At 42.3% G+C, this 20,088-nt stretch overlaps 1 protein-coding gene across 1 annotated transcript; it reads left to right on the forward strand.

Annotated features, from left to right (window-relative positions):
- Nucleotides 1–235: 235 nt before the first annotated feature.
- LOC123024899 (vomeronasal type-2 receptor 26-like) lies at nucleotides 236–9,553 on the forward strand (the record flags this gene model as incomplete). The annotated part of the gene is made up of 4 exons (XM_044433089.1): nucleotides 236–526; nucleotides 4,723–4,849; nucleotides 5,089–5,968; nucleotides 9,262–9,553. Coding segments are annotated over exons 1-4 (1,590 nt in total), but the record flags the coding sequence as incomplete, so codon positions are not given.
- Between the last annotated feature and the right edge of the window lie 10,535 nt (nucleotides 9,554–20,088).

Below are 20,088 nucleotides of genomic sequence, written 5' to 3' on the forward strand. Positions count from 1 at the left end.
TCACACCGTGGTGGACAGAGTTTACACATAGCTGGGCAAGAGCAGATGTATAGGGAATTGGTTTTGGGGTCTTTGCAATCCCAAAACTGTCTTCAGAAAAAAATTACAAGGAACATTTCTCTATACCATGCATGATAACTTCCCACCTACTTAGATGTGCAAATGAAATGCAAGCTGTAATGCAATTAGACCTCTCAAATCAAGATTTAACATAACGCTCCAGTGTCTTTGCAGCATGATCCGTAAAAACTTCCAGCATGTCCTTGCCTTTGTTTTTGCCATTCACGAGATCAACAAGGATGCTGAATTGTTGCCCAACACTACGCTGGGATCCAAGATTTATGACAATGCTTTTAATTCGAGGAAAGCCTGTGTGAACACTCTGGATCTTCTCTTTACAATGAGAAGGGATCCTCCCAATTACAACTGTGTCAGGAAAGATAAGTTAATGGCTGTTATTGGTGGTCTCACCTCACCAAACTCCATCCAGATGGCTGTAGTTTTAAATACCTACAAGATCCCACAGGTATGTGTTTGGCATTAGATCAATGCAACTATAGAGAAAGTGGTTGTATCTACTAGTGTCCCACATCAAAACAGCATAGTGTAAAAAGATCTAGCCAGACCGCTGGCAAACTTCCATTATGGAATGTATGGGGTTTGCTCAGCACAAGAGTGCAGCCCTATCTAAATATACCCAGCATTTGTTGAGAATTACTCCCAGGTAAGTTGGTATAGGAACCGAAGTTGTGGATAATATATGGCAGAAATACAAACTTCAAAAATCCAGCTTCTTTTACATCCAGCCCATATGTTACATAATATTAATATTCCTTATAATAAATAAGTTTGGTAGGAAGTACTGTGGTTTCTAACACTCCATCTTGCTTCTGCTGTAAAGTGCTATTCAATGAGATCAAGATTTTCACACTGGCAAATCTTTGTATAGAGTCGGTACATGTTTGAGAAGGAAGAACTAGTTTCCCCATATTTTGATAACAAGGAGATGATATCTTTCTTATTAGCTCAACTATGGCTCCTTTGACCCTGTACTGAGAGACAAAACACAGTTCCCTTCTTTCTATCGGATGGTCCCAAATGAAGACCTGCAGTATGCTGGGATCATTCAGCTCCTCAAGTATTTTGGATGGAACTGGATTGGCCTCATTGTTTCAGATGATGATAGCGGACAAACCTTCCTTAGAAGCCTGAGACCAAGGCTTCTGCAGAGTAAGATTTGCATTGCCTGGTCACTGATGATTCCAATAGTGACACGCTTTTTACCTAAAGAAATACTTCAAAAAAAATTGGGGCCAGTTCAATTGACCCTCTTACGGAATGAAATCCAAGTGATTCTTGTCTATGGAGACCATCAGTCTTTGGAGGGTTTAAGATTATTTCTGTTTGTCAGTGAAATGGTTTATAAAAATCCCGTAGAAAGAGTGTGGATCACAACAGCAGAATGGGATTGTACTTCTGTAGTGGCTGGGGACAAATTCAGTACAAAATCCTTGAATGGCACCTTGTCATTCAGTCTCCATACCAATGTTGTGCCAGGATTTCTGGATTTCCTTGACAGCATAAATCCACATCATTCAGATATTTATCTCATCCAGCAGTTCTGGGTCACAGCGTTTCTCTGCTCACTCCCAACATTTAAGCTTTATTTGCCAAGAAAAGAAAACTGTACTGGGGAGGAGAAGCTGGGGAGCGTTCCTGGAACTGTGTTTGAAATGGGAATGACTGGCCAGAGCTACAACATCTACAATGCTGTCTATGCCATTGCACATGCCCTCCATGCTATGTCTACATTGAGATCCAAGCAGAAATCAAGAGATGGGGACAGATGGGGCCTCCAGAGATTTGAGCCATGGCAGGTAATCATCTCTGTCTTTATAAAACTTCATAAGTTAATATGGTACTATTAAAAGAAAGAAAAAAAGAAAATCCATTGCTTAATCAATCACAGAAGGAAGAAGAGTCTGTTTAGCAACCCACATTTCAAGGCACTGTATGGGAAGATCTCATCCCCTTCCCAAGGCCATGACAGAAGGGGAGATCTTGCCATACCTCAGGAACATAGCTGACTGGGGAATTCTGGGAGTTGTAGATTTTTTCCCCTGTCTAACCAGGTACATTCAATCTCCAGGTTACAAAAGGTTTCAATTCCTAGGAAAATAGTAATGCATCTCTAAGTTGAATTTCCATGTAAGTCAGATCATGCATAGTTGAACCCCCACATTTGTGGGGGTTCAATGTGCAGCCCCGCCATGAAAATGAAAAAAACAGCCAATATCTCTAGCCTTCCTGTGCACCCAAAGTCACCAGTGCCTCCTCTTTGCAGCAAGGAAATTCTGGAGAGCTTTCCCTCTCCAGATGGACAGAGCAGGAATGCATACTTTGGAGGCCCTCCCTCCCTCTCCTTTCACTTCCTCTCTCTCTATGGGTATCATGATTTTCCACAGCATTTTTTAAATTAATAGAATTTATGGCAGGTTGTCCATAAGTATGGGTTGTTCATAACTCAGATGTTTGTAAGTCAAGGACTGCCTATATAACATTGTACCCTAAGCATACTTTCAGTTTGAAGACTCTAAGAATTAGCAGTCCAAGATGCTCTGCAGCTACTCCATCTTGCTTCAATTAAGAGAGGAAAAGAGGAGAAGAAAAAAAAGATGAGGAAAGTTGTAGAAGACATAGGAGAGTTCCAAAGCAAAGGCAGCATAATCTGGAATTCCTGCAAAATCCTATGAATGAAGCAGTGATTGCATGATAAAAATGTCAACTGGAAGTACCCTAAAAGTCACAACTTTGCAAATTTCATACAAATAACACTACGCATTTCATAATGCCTAGCCCCCTTGATATTTGTATAGATGAAAGGTGGCTGTTAAATTATGTTAATAAATACATCTATCATATACTGAAAATGGTTTTCATCACTGATATAGCTTCATTCTTTTCTGAGAAGTATCCAATTTAATAATAGTGCTGGGGAAGAAATATTCTTTGACATTGCTGGGGATCTAGCAGGAACCTATGATCTCATCAACTTGGTTACCTTTTCGAATGAATCCTTCCAGAAGGTTCAAGTTGGAAAGATGGCGCCTGAGGCTAGTCCAGAGGAAGTGCTCACCATGAATGGAAGTTGCATTGTGTGGAATCACAAGTTTAGCCAGGTAGAAATCATCATCATCATCATCATCGGTGTTACATTTAATACTCATTCCAGATACTGGTAGAATGTTTGATGCTTAATCAATATATGCAGGACATGCCCAGTTGCTGTGGTGATGCTTATTGCTGTCATTGCTTGTTTTCCTAAAAGAATAATAAATAAGATTTTTTTCAAAAGTAATAACACAAGTAAATAGATAGAATCCCAGTTTAAAAAGAACACAGCAAGATAAAACCAATGAACTCTGCAATGCATGCAAACCCAAAATTAATATTACATAAAAGGAAAAACTGGCTTGTGGAAAAGAAGCTAATGGGAATTTAACTGGAAAAATACTAAAAGTCTTAACATGCTTGAGAGAACAAAGCAGGCTTAGCTGAAAAGTTAGCAATTTATTTTATTGTTTCTTTATTTGATTTTCATCCCACCCCATAAGCCATAAGTGTCCCTAGACAGGTCACAAATTTAAATATGGACATTAAACAAGCTTTCCTTTGAAGACTATCCCAGGGCATGGAGGTGACCACTGAAAAAGCTTTCTCTCTTGTTGCCATCCTCCAATCCTCAGAATAAGGGGTGCTTAGACAAGGGCTTCACTGTGAAGAGAAGCTGCATTGAGTACTGTGGAGTTGTACTTCAATAATCAATAAAATGACTCGACATTATTGTACCATACAAATTTTGGATTCTAATGGCTACCACCTCTTTATTTCACTGATTGCTTAAACCAGGGGTCTCAAACTCAACTAACATGGGGGCCGCTGGAAGTAGAGTCTGGGTGAGGCTGGGCCACATCAAGTATTCCACCACCACGGTGGTGGTGGGCCGCTCATCCCGTGTCGCTCCTGGAGGCTGGCCTGGGCGCCGCTGGCGCTTTGAAGGCCACAGGGCCCCTCCCCCGTGCCCCGCCCATCCCGGCAATTGGCCCACGGGCTGCGAGTTTGAGGCCCCTGGCTTAAACAATTGTGCTACTTCATGCTTTATGCATGCTAATGTCTGCATTTTTCCAGTTCTTGGCAATGATCAGCTTTGTTACTGTTAATCATTTTTGAAAGTTCATGTACTTTTGATACATATGGATAAAGAAGCACCAACATTGATCTTCAGATCTGAGCTGATCTCAAATCTAGCTGTCCTGCTTTTATTCTTTTAACGTATCTCTCATTAGGATTAGATCCATGCTGAGGCATTTGGAAATTGTTTTGCAAAAGGCTGACCCTCAATGACGTTCACTTCTGTGGAGATGTTGAGAATTAAAGGAGAGGGCGGGTGGCTACCTTATTTCTGCAAGCAAAATCATATTCCAACTATACTGTAGTGAGGTGAGAGTGAATATTAGGAAAGGGGCTGGAGAAACAGAGGCGCTCTGGTTGTTGCTGCTGATACAGTTGCTTTGTGAGTAAGGTGCTTCACATTCTTTTAACTAATAATAAAGAACTCGCTGGGTTCCCATCCTGAACCTGTCCTTTCTGATAGCCAAAGAACACTTCCAAAGTTTTGTAAGAGTCATATTAGCTGACACGTTCCTCCTTGATTGCCACTAGGTGGTGCCCCATTTCACCTGCGTTGAGAGCTGCCGCCCTGGACAGAGCATGTTCATCCAGCAGGGGAAGCAAGTGTGTTGCTATGATTGCATTGAATGTGCCCAAGGGAGGATTTCAAACCAGATGGGTAAGGAAAGGAGTCCTTGGATCTTTTCCAGAAGTTTTACATTCAGGTTTAATAGAAGTCCTATCAGTTCTGCCTAAAAGCAAGTATATGTCTCCTTATACGTAGGATGACCCAAGAGGAGCAGAAGCTCTTGGGAAAAAAGCAGAAGCTGCATAATATATTTGCTTGCTCTAATATTGAATTCCAAGAAAGCTCTTCTGTGTCTGATCTCTGGAAATCTCTTTGCTTCTTACTTTCAGATGCAGAACAATGTAAGAAGTGCCCAGAAGAGAAGTATCCAAACAAGGATAAGGACCAATGCATTCCTAAAATTATAAATTACTTATCCTATGAGGAGCACTTGGGAGCCCTTCTGTCTTCCTTGGCTCTTTCCCTTTGTGTGATCAGTGTTGCAGTGATGGGTGTCTTCCTTCAGCATCACAACACTCCCATCGTCAAAGCCAACAACTGGGGCATCACATGTGCCCTACTTTCTTCTTTACTTCTATGTTTTCTCTGCTCCTTCTTGTTCATTGGGAGGCCTGGGAAGGTGACCTGCCTTCTGAGACAAACCGTGTTTGGCATCATCTTCTCCATTGCTGTATCCTGTGTGTTAGCAAAGACCATCACGGTGGTGTTGGCCTTCATGGCCACGAAGCCTGGAAACAGCATGAGGAAATGGGTGGGGAGGAGATTAGCAGGGTCAGTCATCATTTTTTGTTCTATGATACAAGCTATAATCTGTGCAGTGTGGCTGACAACTTCTCCCCCCTTCCCAGAGTTGGACATACACTCCCTGGTTGACACAATCTTAGTTCAATGCAATGAAGGCTTGGACCTCATGTTCTTCATAGTCCTGGGCTACATAGGGGTTTTGGCCCTCATTAGCTTCACCATGGCTTTCCTTGCCAGGAAGTTGCCCGATACCTTCAATGAAGCCAAGCTGATCACCTTCAGCATGCTGGTCTTCTGCAGTGTGTGGGTGTCCTTTGTGCCCACCTACCTGAGCACCAAGGGCAAATACATGGTGGCTGTGGAGGTCTTCTCCATCTTGGCCTCTGGTGCTGGCTTACTGGGTTGCATCTTTCTGCCTAAGTTGTACATTATTATGCTGAGACCTGAGCTGAACACCCGGGAACAGTTAGTCAGGAAAAAAGAATAGCAATTTCTTTTTTTGTGGTGGATGGGCTGGGGGAGTAATGTCATCAGCACTGGGAATGGTATTTTGAGAGAAAGAGAGTAGGTAGCAGAGAAATGGAATTGTTTCACTTTCCTTTTTTTGTTTTTTTGTTTTTTTTTACTGAACTTAGGCTTCCCTGTCTTCTAGTACTGCTTTTCATCACTTGGGTCAGGCATCCCCTCCTCCTCCAGTCATCTCTTCTGGAGCAGGAGGGGATGGTGCTTTACCAGCCAAAGAAAAAACAACTTTTAGAAAAGAGGGTCTATCTTGCTTTGATATATCACAACCCCTACTATACAATCCTAAATAAAATTTTAAACAGATGAGTTGACGTCTTGCCACTTTAGTCTTGACTTGCTGAAATAATATTTCAGGCTGGACATCCATAGAATGGTCATATATGGAACAGATTAGAAGGGGCTTCTCTTGGGGACTTGGCCTTCACACTAGCATTTCTGGTTGTATCACATGGACCTGATTTTCAAAACATGTAGACATATTTTGTCATGGAATGTCTCTTTGGGAAGAGGTGAGAATGATGTTTGTGGGAACATATCTAGGAGCTGCTGGAAAGGAGACTTTGTCTGGGCTGGTGCAATAATTGTCTACTGAAGTGACTAGCTTAGCAATATGAATGACTCAATTCAGTTATAGCATCTCCAGGTCAAAGGGTCCCATGACAATCCAAAGCTGTTCAGAGACATAGATGAAATCTCTCAAGAAGTCCAAGATTGTTCAGTAAATAATTTTACCTTTGGAAGCTGGAGCATAGAGCTTGTAAGAGGAAATCAAGAAAATGTGCTGAGACTTCAGGACTTTGACAAAACAGACAATTTGTCCTTTAATCATTAATATTGCCACCATCAGTACTACTCCTTTTGGGACCCTCTGGAGTGATCATAGGCATCGAAGTACAAGATCAATGCCAAGAATAGCCCACTTCTACTGTGATGTGAAGCTGAATTCCATGCCCAGTCTAACCTGGAAGATAAGAAGGCTACAGCTCTGACAGTCCAAACATTTCTGTAACTTCCTCCAAGACTGGTGATGTTGCTGGTGATAGTCAGTGATCATGAAGAGGTCCATCTGGGGAGTGCCGCAAGATTTCTGGGCACTCTGTCTTATTCTGCTTGGGATACGGATACTATATTCAACATGTAGTCATGAATTCTGCATGAATGCATGCACTCTTTCAGAAGAGGTCATCATTGGTGAATTTGTGTCCATGACCCTTGCTTACATAATTCCACCAGATTTTATGTTATATCCAGATTCTTCTGCACTAAAGGCATAGTAAGTTCTCTCCCTCCCTCCCCTCCCCCTTTCTGCCTCTTATGAAGTAATTTTGAACTGGGTACAGTGATCATTCTTAGCTTTTATGGTGTATATTCAGAATAGATAAAGCATTACCAAGAATAAACAAAGTCACCAGGAGGCTAAGATTAAATCTGACTGTGAAGGATATGCATCTTTTTTTTGTAGACTTCTCAAGTGCTCATCAGTTATAGCTGAAGATACCAAAAAAAAAAAAAAAAAAAAAAAGAGGGTACTTTTCTGCTCTAGAGGTATGGTTTGACTTGCTGTAGATTTTACATATATAGATGGACATCTAGAGACCTAGGTATGAAATATTTAATAGTTTTTTATGTTAATCTTTATCATTCCTGTCTGATAGAATTGTCATGGTTAAAAAACCCCCCAACATCAACAGACATAAACTATTCAAACAATGTAAAAACGGCCCCCATAGGTGGTATTAATATGCAAATTCTTTAGCACCCAAAGAAATTAAAAGAAAACTCTTGAAAGGAAAAGGGAAATAAGAGAACCATACACAATGCTTTATCATTTTCTCTTTCACTTAAGAATGGTTGATAAAAACTTTCAATCAATCAATCAATCAATCAATCAATCAACAAATAACATTCTCTGCAGAATTATAGATGCAACCAGGTTCTAAATTAGGGTGCTTTTCCAGACGCAAGGCTCTGACCACTGCAGCATGAACAACATTGCATAGCTCTTCTGTCGTTCTCTCATTAGTGCAGGTTTGGTGAGAAAAAAGATGGAGGAAGTGGATCCTCCATCAGGATCAGTAGGTTGTAAGAAGAAGACAACATTCTTTGGACTCCTTATCCTCTATGGAATGAGGGTGAAAATTCCTTAGTATTTGATGCTGAATCTGGAATAAAGTGGCACAAAATTTTCTTCACAAACAAATGAATAACATTAGGAAATGATATATCTTAACAAAAATCATATGGTCTTCATAAATTTTAATTCCCAGGTAAACCATAACATGCTCAGGGGCAGTTGTTTGTTGTTTAGTCACCAAGTCGTGCCCAACCCATCACGACCCCATGGATAACATTCCTCCAGGCTCTTCTGTCCTCCACCATCCCTCAGAGTCCACCCAGTTCCACACCCACGGCCCCAGTGACTCCTTCTAGCCACCTCATCCTCTGCACTCCTCCTTTTGCCATCAGTCATTCCCAGCATCAGGGTCTACTCCAGTGAGTTGTTCCTTCTGATTAGATGGCCAAAGTATTTGAGTTTCATCTTCAGTATCTGGCCTTCAAAAGAGCAGTCAGGATTGATTTCCTTTACGATTGACTGGATTGATCTCCCAGGAGCAGTTATTCTGAGATAACTGAGGTATGGAGTTCCAACTTTAGTGAAAGTCAGATTTTAGTGAACATGAGAGAGTTTTGTTTTTGTTTCCCTCATCAAGACCCAATAATACAGACCCTGGGATGCCAACTGTTTGAACCCATGGCACATTGCAAAATTTGAGCAACTTGCCTGGGCATAACCTTATTTAAAATGGCTACCGTGGGTGAACATGGTGTGCCACAGAAGAAAAGTATCCTGCCTAGAAGAATTCATGCGAAAATCCAAGGGCAGTAGGCAAAAGCTCCAATTTCGCTTTGAGTGAATCTCAGCGGCCACTCAGAAAGTAGAAATATAGTTTGAAATCAAACGTTGGAGGATTCAGGTATCTTGGCATTGCTATGGTACATTGGTGCATGTGTGTACCACATTGCACACTCCTAGCATTGACCCTGCACAACTCCAGATCTCTTTGGCTTTATTATTTACAAACATTTTCTTGTAGCAGACAATCCATCTCTCATTAGCATGATCAATATTTTTTCCATAGTATTCATGGCAAGTTTCTGTTTAGGGAGATGGGCAGATCATAATGCAAACTGTGCCGTACTTGATTTGAAACTGTATGACAATCTCATTGCAGCTTGATCCCTAAAAACTACCAGTTTGTCCTTGCCTTCATTTTTGCCATTAATGAGATCAACAGGAATGCTGAACTGTTACCCAACATCACACTGCGACACAAAATTTATGACAATGCTTTTAATTCAAGACGAAGTTCTTGGGCCACCTTAGATATTCTCTTCAAAGGACAAAGGAATCATGTCAACTACGACTGTGCCAGGGAGGGGAACCCAAAAGCTATCATTGGTGATCTCACTTCTCAAAACTCCATGCAGATGGCCAACATCTTGAATACTTACAGGTACCCACAGGTATGTGTTTAGAATTAGCAAATCAACACTGAGAACTGGTCCACTTGGGGAGCAAGAGTGCAAGTCTTTGTTCACTCTGTTTGAGTGCATTGTCATTATGTACCTATACAATTGCTGGAATAAGAATCCAAATATTCCAAACACTGCATTTAGTAGTAACCACTAAAGTTTAAACCACTGTGCCAGCTGCATCCCATATTTAGTAGTACAAGTCTCTAAAACCTGAGAATCACATTTTCTTCCACATCCTAACCTGCTCTCAGTCTATTGATAATGCTAAATGAGATTCACTGTGGTGTAGTGGTTAAGAGCATGGGATGGGGACTTGGCAACCTGGGTTCTGGTCCCTGCTTGGCCATGGAGCCAACTGGGTGTCTCTGGGCCAGTCAAAGACTCTCAGCCCAACCTACCTCACAGGGGTGTCATTGTAAGGATAAGACTGAACACAGGAGGAGGAGAATGATGTAGGCTACTTTGAGTTCTTTAAAAGAAAAAGGTGGAATATTAATCTAATGAATGAATGAATGAATGAATGATGAGTTTGCTAGAAAATGCAAGACTGGGCAGTTAGAGATCAAAATGCAAGTTACAAGCTAATATTAAATGGGATCAAAATGTTAACCTTGGTAGATGTTTGTATGGTGTCAATACTGGTAAACAACAGTGAACTAATTCTCAATCTTGAAAAAGTGTTTTTTTCCCCCCTAATTAGCTCAGCTATGGTTCATTTGATCCAAGGCTGAAGGACAAATCTCAGTTCCCATCTTTCTATGCACTAGTTCCAAATGAAGATCCTCAGCATGCTGGGATTGTTGAACTCTTGCAATATTTTGGATGGAATTGGATTGGCCTGATGGTTTCCAATGATGACAATGGAGAAAGGTTCCTGCAAACCCTGGGACCAAGGCTCTTGTGCAAAAGCATTTGCCTTGCCTGGACACAGAAGATCCCACTAGTGACAGCATTTGAAAACTTTCTGGAGAAATTGAAACCCATTAAAATAACCCTTTCAGTGACTGAAATCAATGTGATTCTTGTTTATGGAGACAAACAGTCTTTGGAGGCTTTACAAATAGTTTTATACTCTGAAGAAATTGGTTATATGAATCCTGTACAGAAAGTGTGGATCACAACAGCTGAATGGGATTTCACAGCTGTAGAAGCTGTCAGAAAATTTACTGCTAAATCGTTCAATGGTACACTGTCTTTTACACTGCATACAAATGTGGTGCCTGGATTTCAGGAGTTCATTGAGACAATCAGTCCTTTCCAGTCTACTTTCTACTTCATCCATCAATTTTGGCTCAGTGTATTTCTCTGTTCCTTGCCTATGTATAACCTCCATGTGCCAAACCAGGGCAACTGCTCTGGGAAGGAGAAACTGGAGAGCCTGCCTGGGTCTGTGTTTGAGATGCAGATGTCTGGCCGGAGCTACATCATCTATAATGCTGTCTATGCCATTGCACATGCTCTCCATGCATTGGTTTCATCCAAACAGAAAGCAGTGCAAAATTCAGGAAGGTGGAACCTCTGGGAACTTCAGCCATGGCAGGTAGTTTCTAATAACTGAATTATGTCAACAAGCAGTATAAATTCCCATGGAGAATGAACCAAAAGTAGAACAGAAACAGGAAACTAGTTTTTCAATGAACACATTGGTAAATTTACCTTTAAAATCTTCTATAGTTCCATATATGTTAAAATCTATAGGGAAAAAGAGAATATAATTAGTTCCTATTACTTTTATATGGACAAAAAATCACTCAGCTCCATTCAACAATAGATGAAAAGGATGAAACATTACTGTTAGTTCACAATAAGAATGATACATAAAAGATAAAAACCAATGTCTTACCAACTCAAGAAACCACACTTAAAATAGTCACACTGTTATTACATAGCATATTCATGGTTTGTAAGACAATCTGAATCATGTTTCAACCAAGGCTGCATCAGCCCAGTATGATTTGTTAACATAATCAAAAATATGACCTTTGATACACATTGGCACAACTATTTTCACTATTGTTTGAAAAAGTCAGTGCAGTGTAGTGGTTCAGAGTGTGGGACTGGGACTCAGGAGATCTGGGTTCTAGTCCCTGTTCAGCCATGGAGCTCGCTGGGTGACTTTGGGCCAGTCACAGTGTCCCAGCCCAACCTAACTCACAGGGTTCTTGTGAGGATAAGATGGAGAGGAGGAGGAGAATTATATAAGGCACCTTGATGTCCTTAGAAGGGAAAGGATGGAAAAATAATAATAAGAGTAAGTCATTTGGAAAGTAGCCTTGCATTATCACAGGAATGCTCACACTTTTTGCCAATTCTGCACAGGAGTTTAAAAATAAGTCTTTGGTGCAACTTTCATTTTTTCCTTTGCTTCACTTGTGTTGCTACGTGCCACCCAATCCTTCAGATGTTTGGTTCTCTTGTGAGTGATACATGGCTTGTGTGAGGGAGTTGCTAATGTGTATTGAAGGTCTAAACGTCACCTGTCTTCCCCAAAGAGACATCAATGGTTTGGATTTATTTCTAAAAAAATGCAATTAAACATATGCTTCCATTTTAGCTCCACTGGTTTCTGCAAACCATCCGATTTAACAATAGTGCTGGTGAAGAATTTTTTTTTGATGATCATGGGGACATAGTAGGGGGATATGATCTCATCAACTTGGTTACATTCCCTAATGAATCATTCCAGAGAATACAAGTTGGAAGGATGGACCCCCAGGCTAATGCAGAGAATGGCTTCAGCATGAATGGAAGTGCCATTGTGTGGAATCACAAGTTTAATCAGGTGGGAAAGGTCATGAAGAGTATCTTATGGCAATACCCTGGAAATGACTAACAAAAGAGGGTTGAAATTGGTTGTAGTAATGTAGCCTGGATAAACCTGGAGATTAATTTGTCAACTTTTTCATGCAGTTTCACTCCCTAGCAGAGAGAGATACCAGATGAACAATAAGAATCAAGGTAGACAGCAATGAAAACTGACAGAAAGTTAGACTATCATCTTAATGAGATTTTGAGTGGTAAAAATGCCATTATGCTCGAGACCTGCACATTCAACTCAGGTAGTGGAGACATCACCATGAGAGCTAGTGTGGTGGGGTGCTGACAATGTTGGACTGGGGACCTGGGAGATATGGGTTCTAGTCCCCACCTGGCCATGAAACTCTCTGGATGACTTTGGACCAGTCATTCACTCAGTCCAACCTACCTCACAGGGTTCCACACAAGAGAAAAAAGTTGGGATATAAATACAGTGTTGTTGCTGTTATGTCTCATCAGGTCATCTCCAATTTATGACAACCGTATGACTGAAAGCTCCCCAAAATGTCCTTTCCATGACAGCCCTGTTCAGTTGTGTTAAATTCCATGCTGCGGCTTCCTTCATGGAGTCAATCCATCTCATATGTGGTCTTTATTTCCTTCTTCTGCCTCTGACTTTCCCTACATGATTGCCTTTTCCAGGGAGTTTTACCTTCCTATGATGTACCCAAAGTATGATAGCCTTTGCTGTTGTTGCTAGTTGTGATGTTGTGTTCGACCCATCGTGACCCCATGGACAACATTCCACCAGGCCTTCCTGTCCTCCACCATCCCCCTGGAGTCCAGCTAAGCTCACACCGACTGCTTCAGTGACTCCATCCAGCCACCTCCTTCTCTGCCATCCCCTTCTTCTTTTGTCGTCAATTGTTCCCAGCATTAGGGTCTTCTCCAGTGAGTCCTTCCTTCTCATTAGGTGGCTAAAGTGTTAGTATATTGGACACCTTCTGACCTGAGGGGCTCATCTTCCAGTGTCATATCGTTTTGCCTTTTGGTACTGTCCTTGGGGTTTTCATGGCAAGAGTATTGGGGTGGGTGGCCATTTCCTTCTCCACTGGATCAACTTTTGTCAGAGCTCTCTGCTATGCCCTGTCCATCTTGGGTGCCCCTGTATGGCATAGCTCATAGCTTCATTGAACTACACAAGCCCCTTTGCCATGACAAGACAGTGATCCATGAAGGGGTTGATATCCTTACCTTTGTTATTTTTACTTCTAGGGAAAGCTCTGGAGCTCTGGCTTGAATTAATTGAGGACCCACTTGTTTGTCTTTTGGTGTGTCTAGGGTATTCCCAAAGTTGTCCTCGAGCACCATGATTTGAATGCAATAAATAAAAGCAAATCATCATCGTCACCTTCGCACTGGCAACTCATTCCAAGATATGGAAATTTAGATTTGCTTCTGACTATTTATGAGTCTGTGTTCTACATAGAGTCCAAAACTGCTTGCTTAGAGAGAAAGAAGTAATAATGGCACCCATCCAGTATGGCTGCCTGGACCATGTTGGGGATTATTGGCCTTGTTTCTATCAAAGCATGCTTAGGATCATGCCCATCAGAAATTTTTGTAAATCTTACACAAGCATTGTAATTCCACTCTATCACATGGTTTACATGTATCTCTCCTCATCAGGCTAGCAAACTAACTTCATCAGGCTAGCAAATCCCCCTGATAGGAAACTAAATCATTCTTTCTTTGATCTTTCTAAATTGTTATTTATATAAGGTGAGATAATGCATCAATTCTTCTTGCTATGGGATGGCTTTTCCCAAGAAGGGATCCTCAAGTACATAGACCTTTAACTCCCATAATACTTGGCATTGGCTGACACATCTAAAGAAACCCAGATTACAGAAGGTATTCTAGATGGTAGTGGGAACTGAAGGTAGTTGGTCCAGTCCTTAGCACCACTTTAAAATTAACTGCAGGGCAGTGAACAAGGAATAAATATCTTTGCTGATTGCCTGCCTCAGGAAGTGGATGGGTAATAAGTGGAAATACCAGTAAGAAGCAACATTAGGAAGGGGTTGAAATGTGTACTGAACCTTCTGACACCACTGTGTGGACAATAACCCATGCTGCTGAACTGATATTATCCTGAAAGCTCAAAGCTGTTCTGAGATGTTCAAGTGTTCTTATGAAAAAAGGAAGTAGCTGGAGGTTGCAGGAATGAGTTAGAAAGATGTAGTTCATTTTCATCCTAACTTTCCCTTCCTCTACTTATCAGGTGGCACCCAGATCAACCTGTGTTGAGAGCTGCCATTCTGGACAGATCAAGCTAGTCCAAGAGGGGAAGCTTATATGTTGCTATGGTTGCACTGATTGCCCCAAGGGTAGGATTTCCTCACACATGGGTAGGTAAAGGATTCTTGCATGACATTTCAATTCAGCTCTGTTTTAATCTCTATCAATGTTCTCTAATAACCTACATGTGAGCATTTTTATTATAACAGCCAGAAATATATGTGCAAGGTGTGCCCCAGTTAAAATATTCCTGCTCAGTACAGGGAACATTTGGAAACTTTGCAAATAACCGTTTGTTCCTTACTTTCAGATGCAGACCAATGTGAGCTGTGCCCACAAGATCAGTACCCAAACAAGAAGCAGGACCACTGTATTTCTAGAATCATTAGCTACCTTTCATTTGTGGAGCTGCTGGGAGCCATTCTGGCCTCCTTAGCTCTCTTCCTTTCTGGGATCACCATTCTGATTGTGTGGACCTTCCTTCAGCACCAAAATACTCCCATTGTTAAAGCCAACAACCGGGGCATCACGTGCATCCTGCTCTTGTCCCTGCTGCTCTGCTTCCTCTGCTCCTTATTATTCATTGGGTGTCCTGGGAAGGTGACCTGCCTTGTGAGGCAACCAGTGTTTGGCATCATCTTCTCTATTGCTGTTGCTTGTGTGTTGGCAAAGACCATCACAGTGGTGTTGGCCTTCATGGCCACTAAGCCTGGAAACAGCATGAGGAAATGGGTGGGGAAGAGACTGGCTGTTTCAGTAGTCATTCTCTGCTCTCTTATTCAAGTTGGCATCTGTGGTGTATGGCTGGTAACATGTCCTCCCTTCCCAGAGTTTGACTTGCACACACAGGAAGATATGATCCTAGTTCAATGCAACGAAGGCTCAGATATCATGTTCTACATGGTCCTGGGCTACATGGGTGTTTTGGCCACCATCAGCTTCACGGTGGCTTTCCTTGCCAGGAAGTTGCCTGATAGCTTCAATGAAGCCAAACTGATCACCTTCAGCATGATGGTCTTCTGCAGTGTGTGGGTGTCTTTTGTGCCCACCTACCTGAGCACCAAGGGAAAATACATGGTGGCTGTTGAGATCTTCTCCATCCTGGCTTCTGGTGCTGGCCTATTGGGCTGCATCTTCCTCCCCAAATGCTACATCATCCTTCTGAAGCCTGAACTGAACACCCGGGAACAGTTAGTGAGCAAAACAAATGCATAGAAAGTGATAGAAACACACTTTAAAATGAAATATGAACAACAATATCAAGAGCAAAATAAATTTAAAATCCAACCAGGAAACCATGTTTGTGATGGAAGAGGCAGAACATTAAGAGTGCTGATCTGTGGAGAGTTGGATCTCTATTAACCAGCATCTTTAGCAATGAGTTTCAGAATTCATTTTTGATTAGATACAACTCTTCTTCCCCCAAATTCCATTCTTCACTGCTCCTGTAGTCAAGCTGATATATCATTTAACACAAACCATTTGAGTCCTGTGAATAGCTTTCCACGTTCACTTCACTTCCAAAATGCTTGGCAATTGCCAAATGGAGTTTGTATAGAAAGCTTCTGTATGAGGAGTGGGGTCAGGCTGAACCCTGTTGGAATCCTTTCCACCAGCAGCATTCATGGGCTTCCTCTTGTGCTTTGCTTGGTTTTCCAAAGAGAGGAATGCTGTCTGAGTCCTGGTTGTGCAACCAGCAACTTTCTTCAGCCCCAAAGCCTGCCTGTTGCTGGCACGGAAGAATGCAGCTTTCCTTGTGGGAACTTGGCTGTGGGGTGCTCATCAGGAGAGCAGCTCCCCTGACTGGAAGTAGCACCTGCCCATGTGTCAGGGCAGCCACTCAAATGGCAGGTCTTCCTCACCCTGAAGAAGGCTGGTTGCAGGATGCACCATTGCAAGGTGTTTGCTGGGAAAGCTGTTCTGGCTCATGGGACTTATTCCTAGCATGCTTGGCAGGGACTCAGACTCTGGGCCTCGACAACACGGACCAGAGTCCATGGAACTGAGTCCAATGAATCCAACAAATCCCCAAAGCCAGATGGATTCCTGGCACATCCCTATTGAGGTGTTCCAGCTTCAATATTGCCTCAGGCTGGATGGGTGTCAGTGACGGACCCAAGGCCCAGCAGGGTGCTTGGGTGGAAGATGCTGCCACCCTCCCCTATATACCTACAAAAGCAGGATCTTACTCATTTCTTCTCCCCTTCTTCTTTCACACTTAGCACTCATCCACACACTCCAGAAAGACACTGCCAGTCCCTTTCATCTTTTCCATCTGCAGGCGGCACTGGTTGGGCCATAGATCTCCAGTCCAGAAGACCTTATTTGTTTGTTTGTTTGTTTGTTTGTTTAAAGCCTTTATATCCCATCCAACTACTAGTGTAGCTGGAACACAGCAAGAACAAAGCATCGGTGTCAGGTGAACCTCTCTGGGGACCTTGCACCTGATTGCATGGTTTGCTCCCTCAAAGAACTGAGCTAGTAAGTCACACCAGCCCTGCCAGTTCCTCTGCAGGGAACCTGTAGCTGACATACAGGCAGAAATCCTCCAGGTGCTGCTTCCCTCTTCCTGTGCAACCCAACAGTCATGTGCATGGCAAGAATTTGGGGGTCCTGTGTCTAGTAATGAAACTGATTCGCCAGCTTGCTTTCAGAGAGGAAATGTTGGAAGGACCTGAAAGCAAAACAGCAGCACTGAGGCCTGGCAGTTTGGGGGCAAAGAGCAGCAAGAGAGGGTAACATGCTAATGCTGAGGGTGCTTCTAAAGAGCTGAGGCTAGCAGAGGGAAAGGGGCAAAGTATACATTGAGCCCCACATGAATGTGATGCTTCCTCATTAAGTTTTCCAAATGAAATTGGGCAGGCAGCCTACCAGAAGTGGCATAAAATATTTGTTTTAAGGAGGTCTGTGGAGGACCAAAAGAAAAGAAAGAAAGAGAAAAAAGGAAGAGAAGTCCCCCCCCCCGCTTTCTTTATAGTTTGAAAAAGAGGCAGCAGCAATTTTTGTATATATAGAAAGACTCGTTATTGTAGGTGTGCATATATGATTTAGAGTGAGCCTGTTTCCAGTCAGGACCAGCTGCCACAGACATCATGCACAATGAATTTATACATTTAGTTTTCTGCAATGATTAGTAACAGAAAATGTCATCATAGGAAACATTCAGTTCCATTTTGTATGGGGCTATCTTGACCTACACTTCCCTTTAGGACATCTGATGTCAAAGTATCTGCCTTCATGCTTATCTGTACAAATTCTCACCTTCTTGACAGAGGTTTATTTTATCTTTTTGACCGTCTTGTGTCACTCTGACAGAACTGACCGTGCTTGTTTGGTTATCTGGAAAAAATATATTCCTTATGCCTCTTCAAGCAGAATTATAGATTTGAGAACAAAAAAGACTTGAAAAAAGCTTAAAGGGGGTGTGAAAAAATGATTAATGGCAGCAGGTAAAATAGCCTAAAGGAATCAGCAAGTGAATTAGGCAAGATGTTGAGGAGAACCATTCAATCTGATCCAGGCCGCAAAACCTAGATGGAAGTGAGTTGCACTTGAACTTGCCTTTCTAAGCAAAAGAGATTCCATTCCAAACTCTACCCCCATGGGTGGTGAGATCAAGCAAAGAATAAAGGGCCTTCCTTGGAATGCACGTAAACTGCCTTTGCTTTGTTTAAACCCATTTATTTCAGGGGAAAATGTCTTTTGGGGAAAATCATTGGCTGGCATGTTTAAATGCTTCCTGGAGATGTGGAATAGCTATTTCAACTGAGCCTGCATAGTCTCAAGGAAAATCTGGAGGGTATTATCAGTGGTCCAGGTGTGCATGAGTATCTGAGCATTTAGTTTAGCCTTCAGATGAGAAATGGTCGAAAGCATTCATCTTCAATGGCTACCTTTCCTTTTAGCACATGTGAAACTGAAATGAGAAGAGTGCAATCAATGTAGTTTCCTACAGTTATTATACCTAGAACACCCCCCCCCCCCCCGCCAAAGAAAAGACAGGATGAGAAACATTCAGGAATTATGGGAATTGTAGTCCAAAACACCTCCAGGACACAAAACCTAACAAGTGGACCAAGAAGAACGCAGGTGACCTGCAATTGACAAATTCTTCCATCCATATCAATGGAAATTTATTGGAGGACTTGATTACTGGTGGCAGCCATTGGCAGTGCTGGCCTTCACACCAGAGTGTGTATCAGCTGCTTCTGATAGCCAAAACCTGAAGGAAACATGAAGATATTTGTTGTTATGGAATTGACCGTTAGGATGTTATGGAGACCGTACTGATGACCGTGGTCACATTTCTAGGAGGTCTGAGAAGGGCAGTTGACTGGGAGGGCTGACACAGTTGCTTGCTTCAGTGAGCAGCTCAGAATTGGGGACATAGCTCAGCAGCACATGTTGCGAATGCAATGGCCCAAACCAATTTTCCAGCTTTCCCAAGGAAAAGATTGTGCGAGGAGAACTGCATCCAACATTCCTGCTCCCATACTAATCCCAAGTTGTTTAGAAAGTTAGAGCAGTTCTCCTGAGAGGCCAGTTCCACCCAAGACAGTTCCTGAGGCTTCAGTGTCCTGAGATGGAGCATGGCACACTCATAACATGGACATTAAAAAAAAAAAAAAAACCTGCACTGAGACTTCAGGACTTTGGCCAAACCAACAATCTGCTGCTGATTTCGTAAAATTATGGTCATCAGCACTGTTCCTTTGGGAACCAAATGAGTCATCAGAAGCCTCCAAGTGCAGAAGCAATTCCAAGGGAAACAGAATTCTATTTTGGTATGGTGCAATCACTGTATTCATGTCCTTCTGATACTCATGCTCACTGCAGCCTGGGAAGCAGATCTGATACATGCATGAGTGTGCCCATTCAACCTTTCCTTAGCTTCCTCCAAGACTGATACTGCTCTTGGTGGTCATCAGGAATCATGAACTGGTCCATCCAGGGAGTGGCAGTAGACCTCTTCTCAGCCTGTTGGATACTGCTCTGGATGTTGCTGCTGTATTCTGCATTATGGCACATGGTTTGCAGCCAGACTTCAAGCTCTTCCCGATGTAGGCCAAAGGTCAGAATTCACAGCGATTCATATCCTCCTTCAAATGAGATCATCATTGGTGCATTTGTATCCATGACACTTGCAAACGTCTTCCCACCAAACTTTACGTTCTACCCACATTCTTTTCCTCCAGATATTTAGTAAGTAGTTCTCTCTCCACCCCCACTTCCCTTTTTCTCCATGATCTCATTAATATAAACTAACACACCCTGCATAGAAAATAATCTCATTATAATGCATATGGAAGGGACAAAGTGGGAGGGGAGAACAGGTATGGGAGTGAGATGGAATATGCAGACAGAAAGATTGCAACCACCCAGTACCTCGGCCAATGAGGGAGAAGAAGGAAAAGTGAAGGAAAGGGCAAAAATATGAGATGTGAACATGTGTTCTGGGAGTTGGA

This window comes from Varanus komodoensis, unplaced genomic scaffold, assembly GCF_004798865.1.
Source record: "Varanus komodoensis strain SLA01 unplaced genomic scaffold, ASM479886v1 scaffold258, whole genome shotgun sequence".
Taxonomy (NCBI): Eukaryota; Metazoa; Chordata; class Lepidosauria; order Squamata; family Varanidae; genus Varanus; species Varanus komodoensis.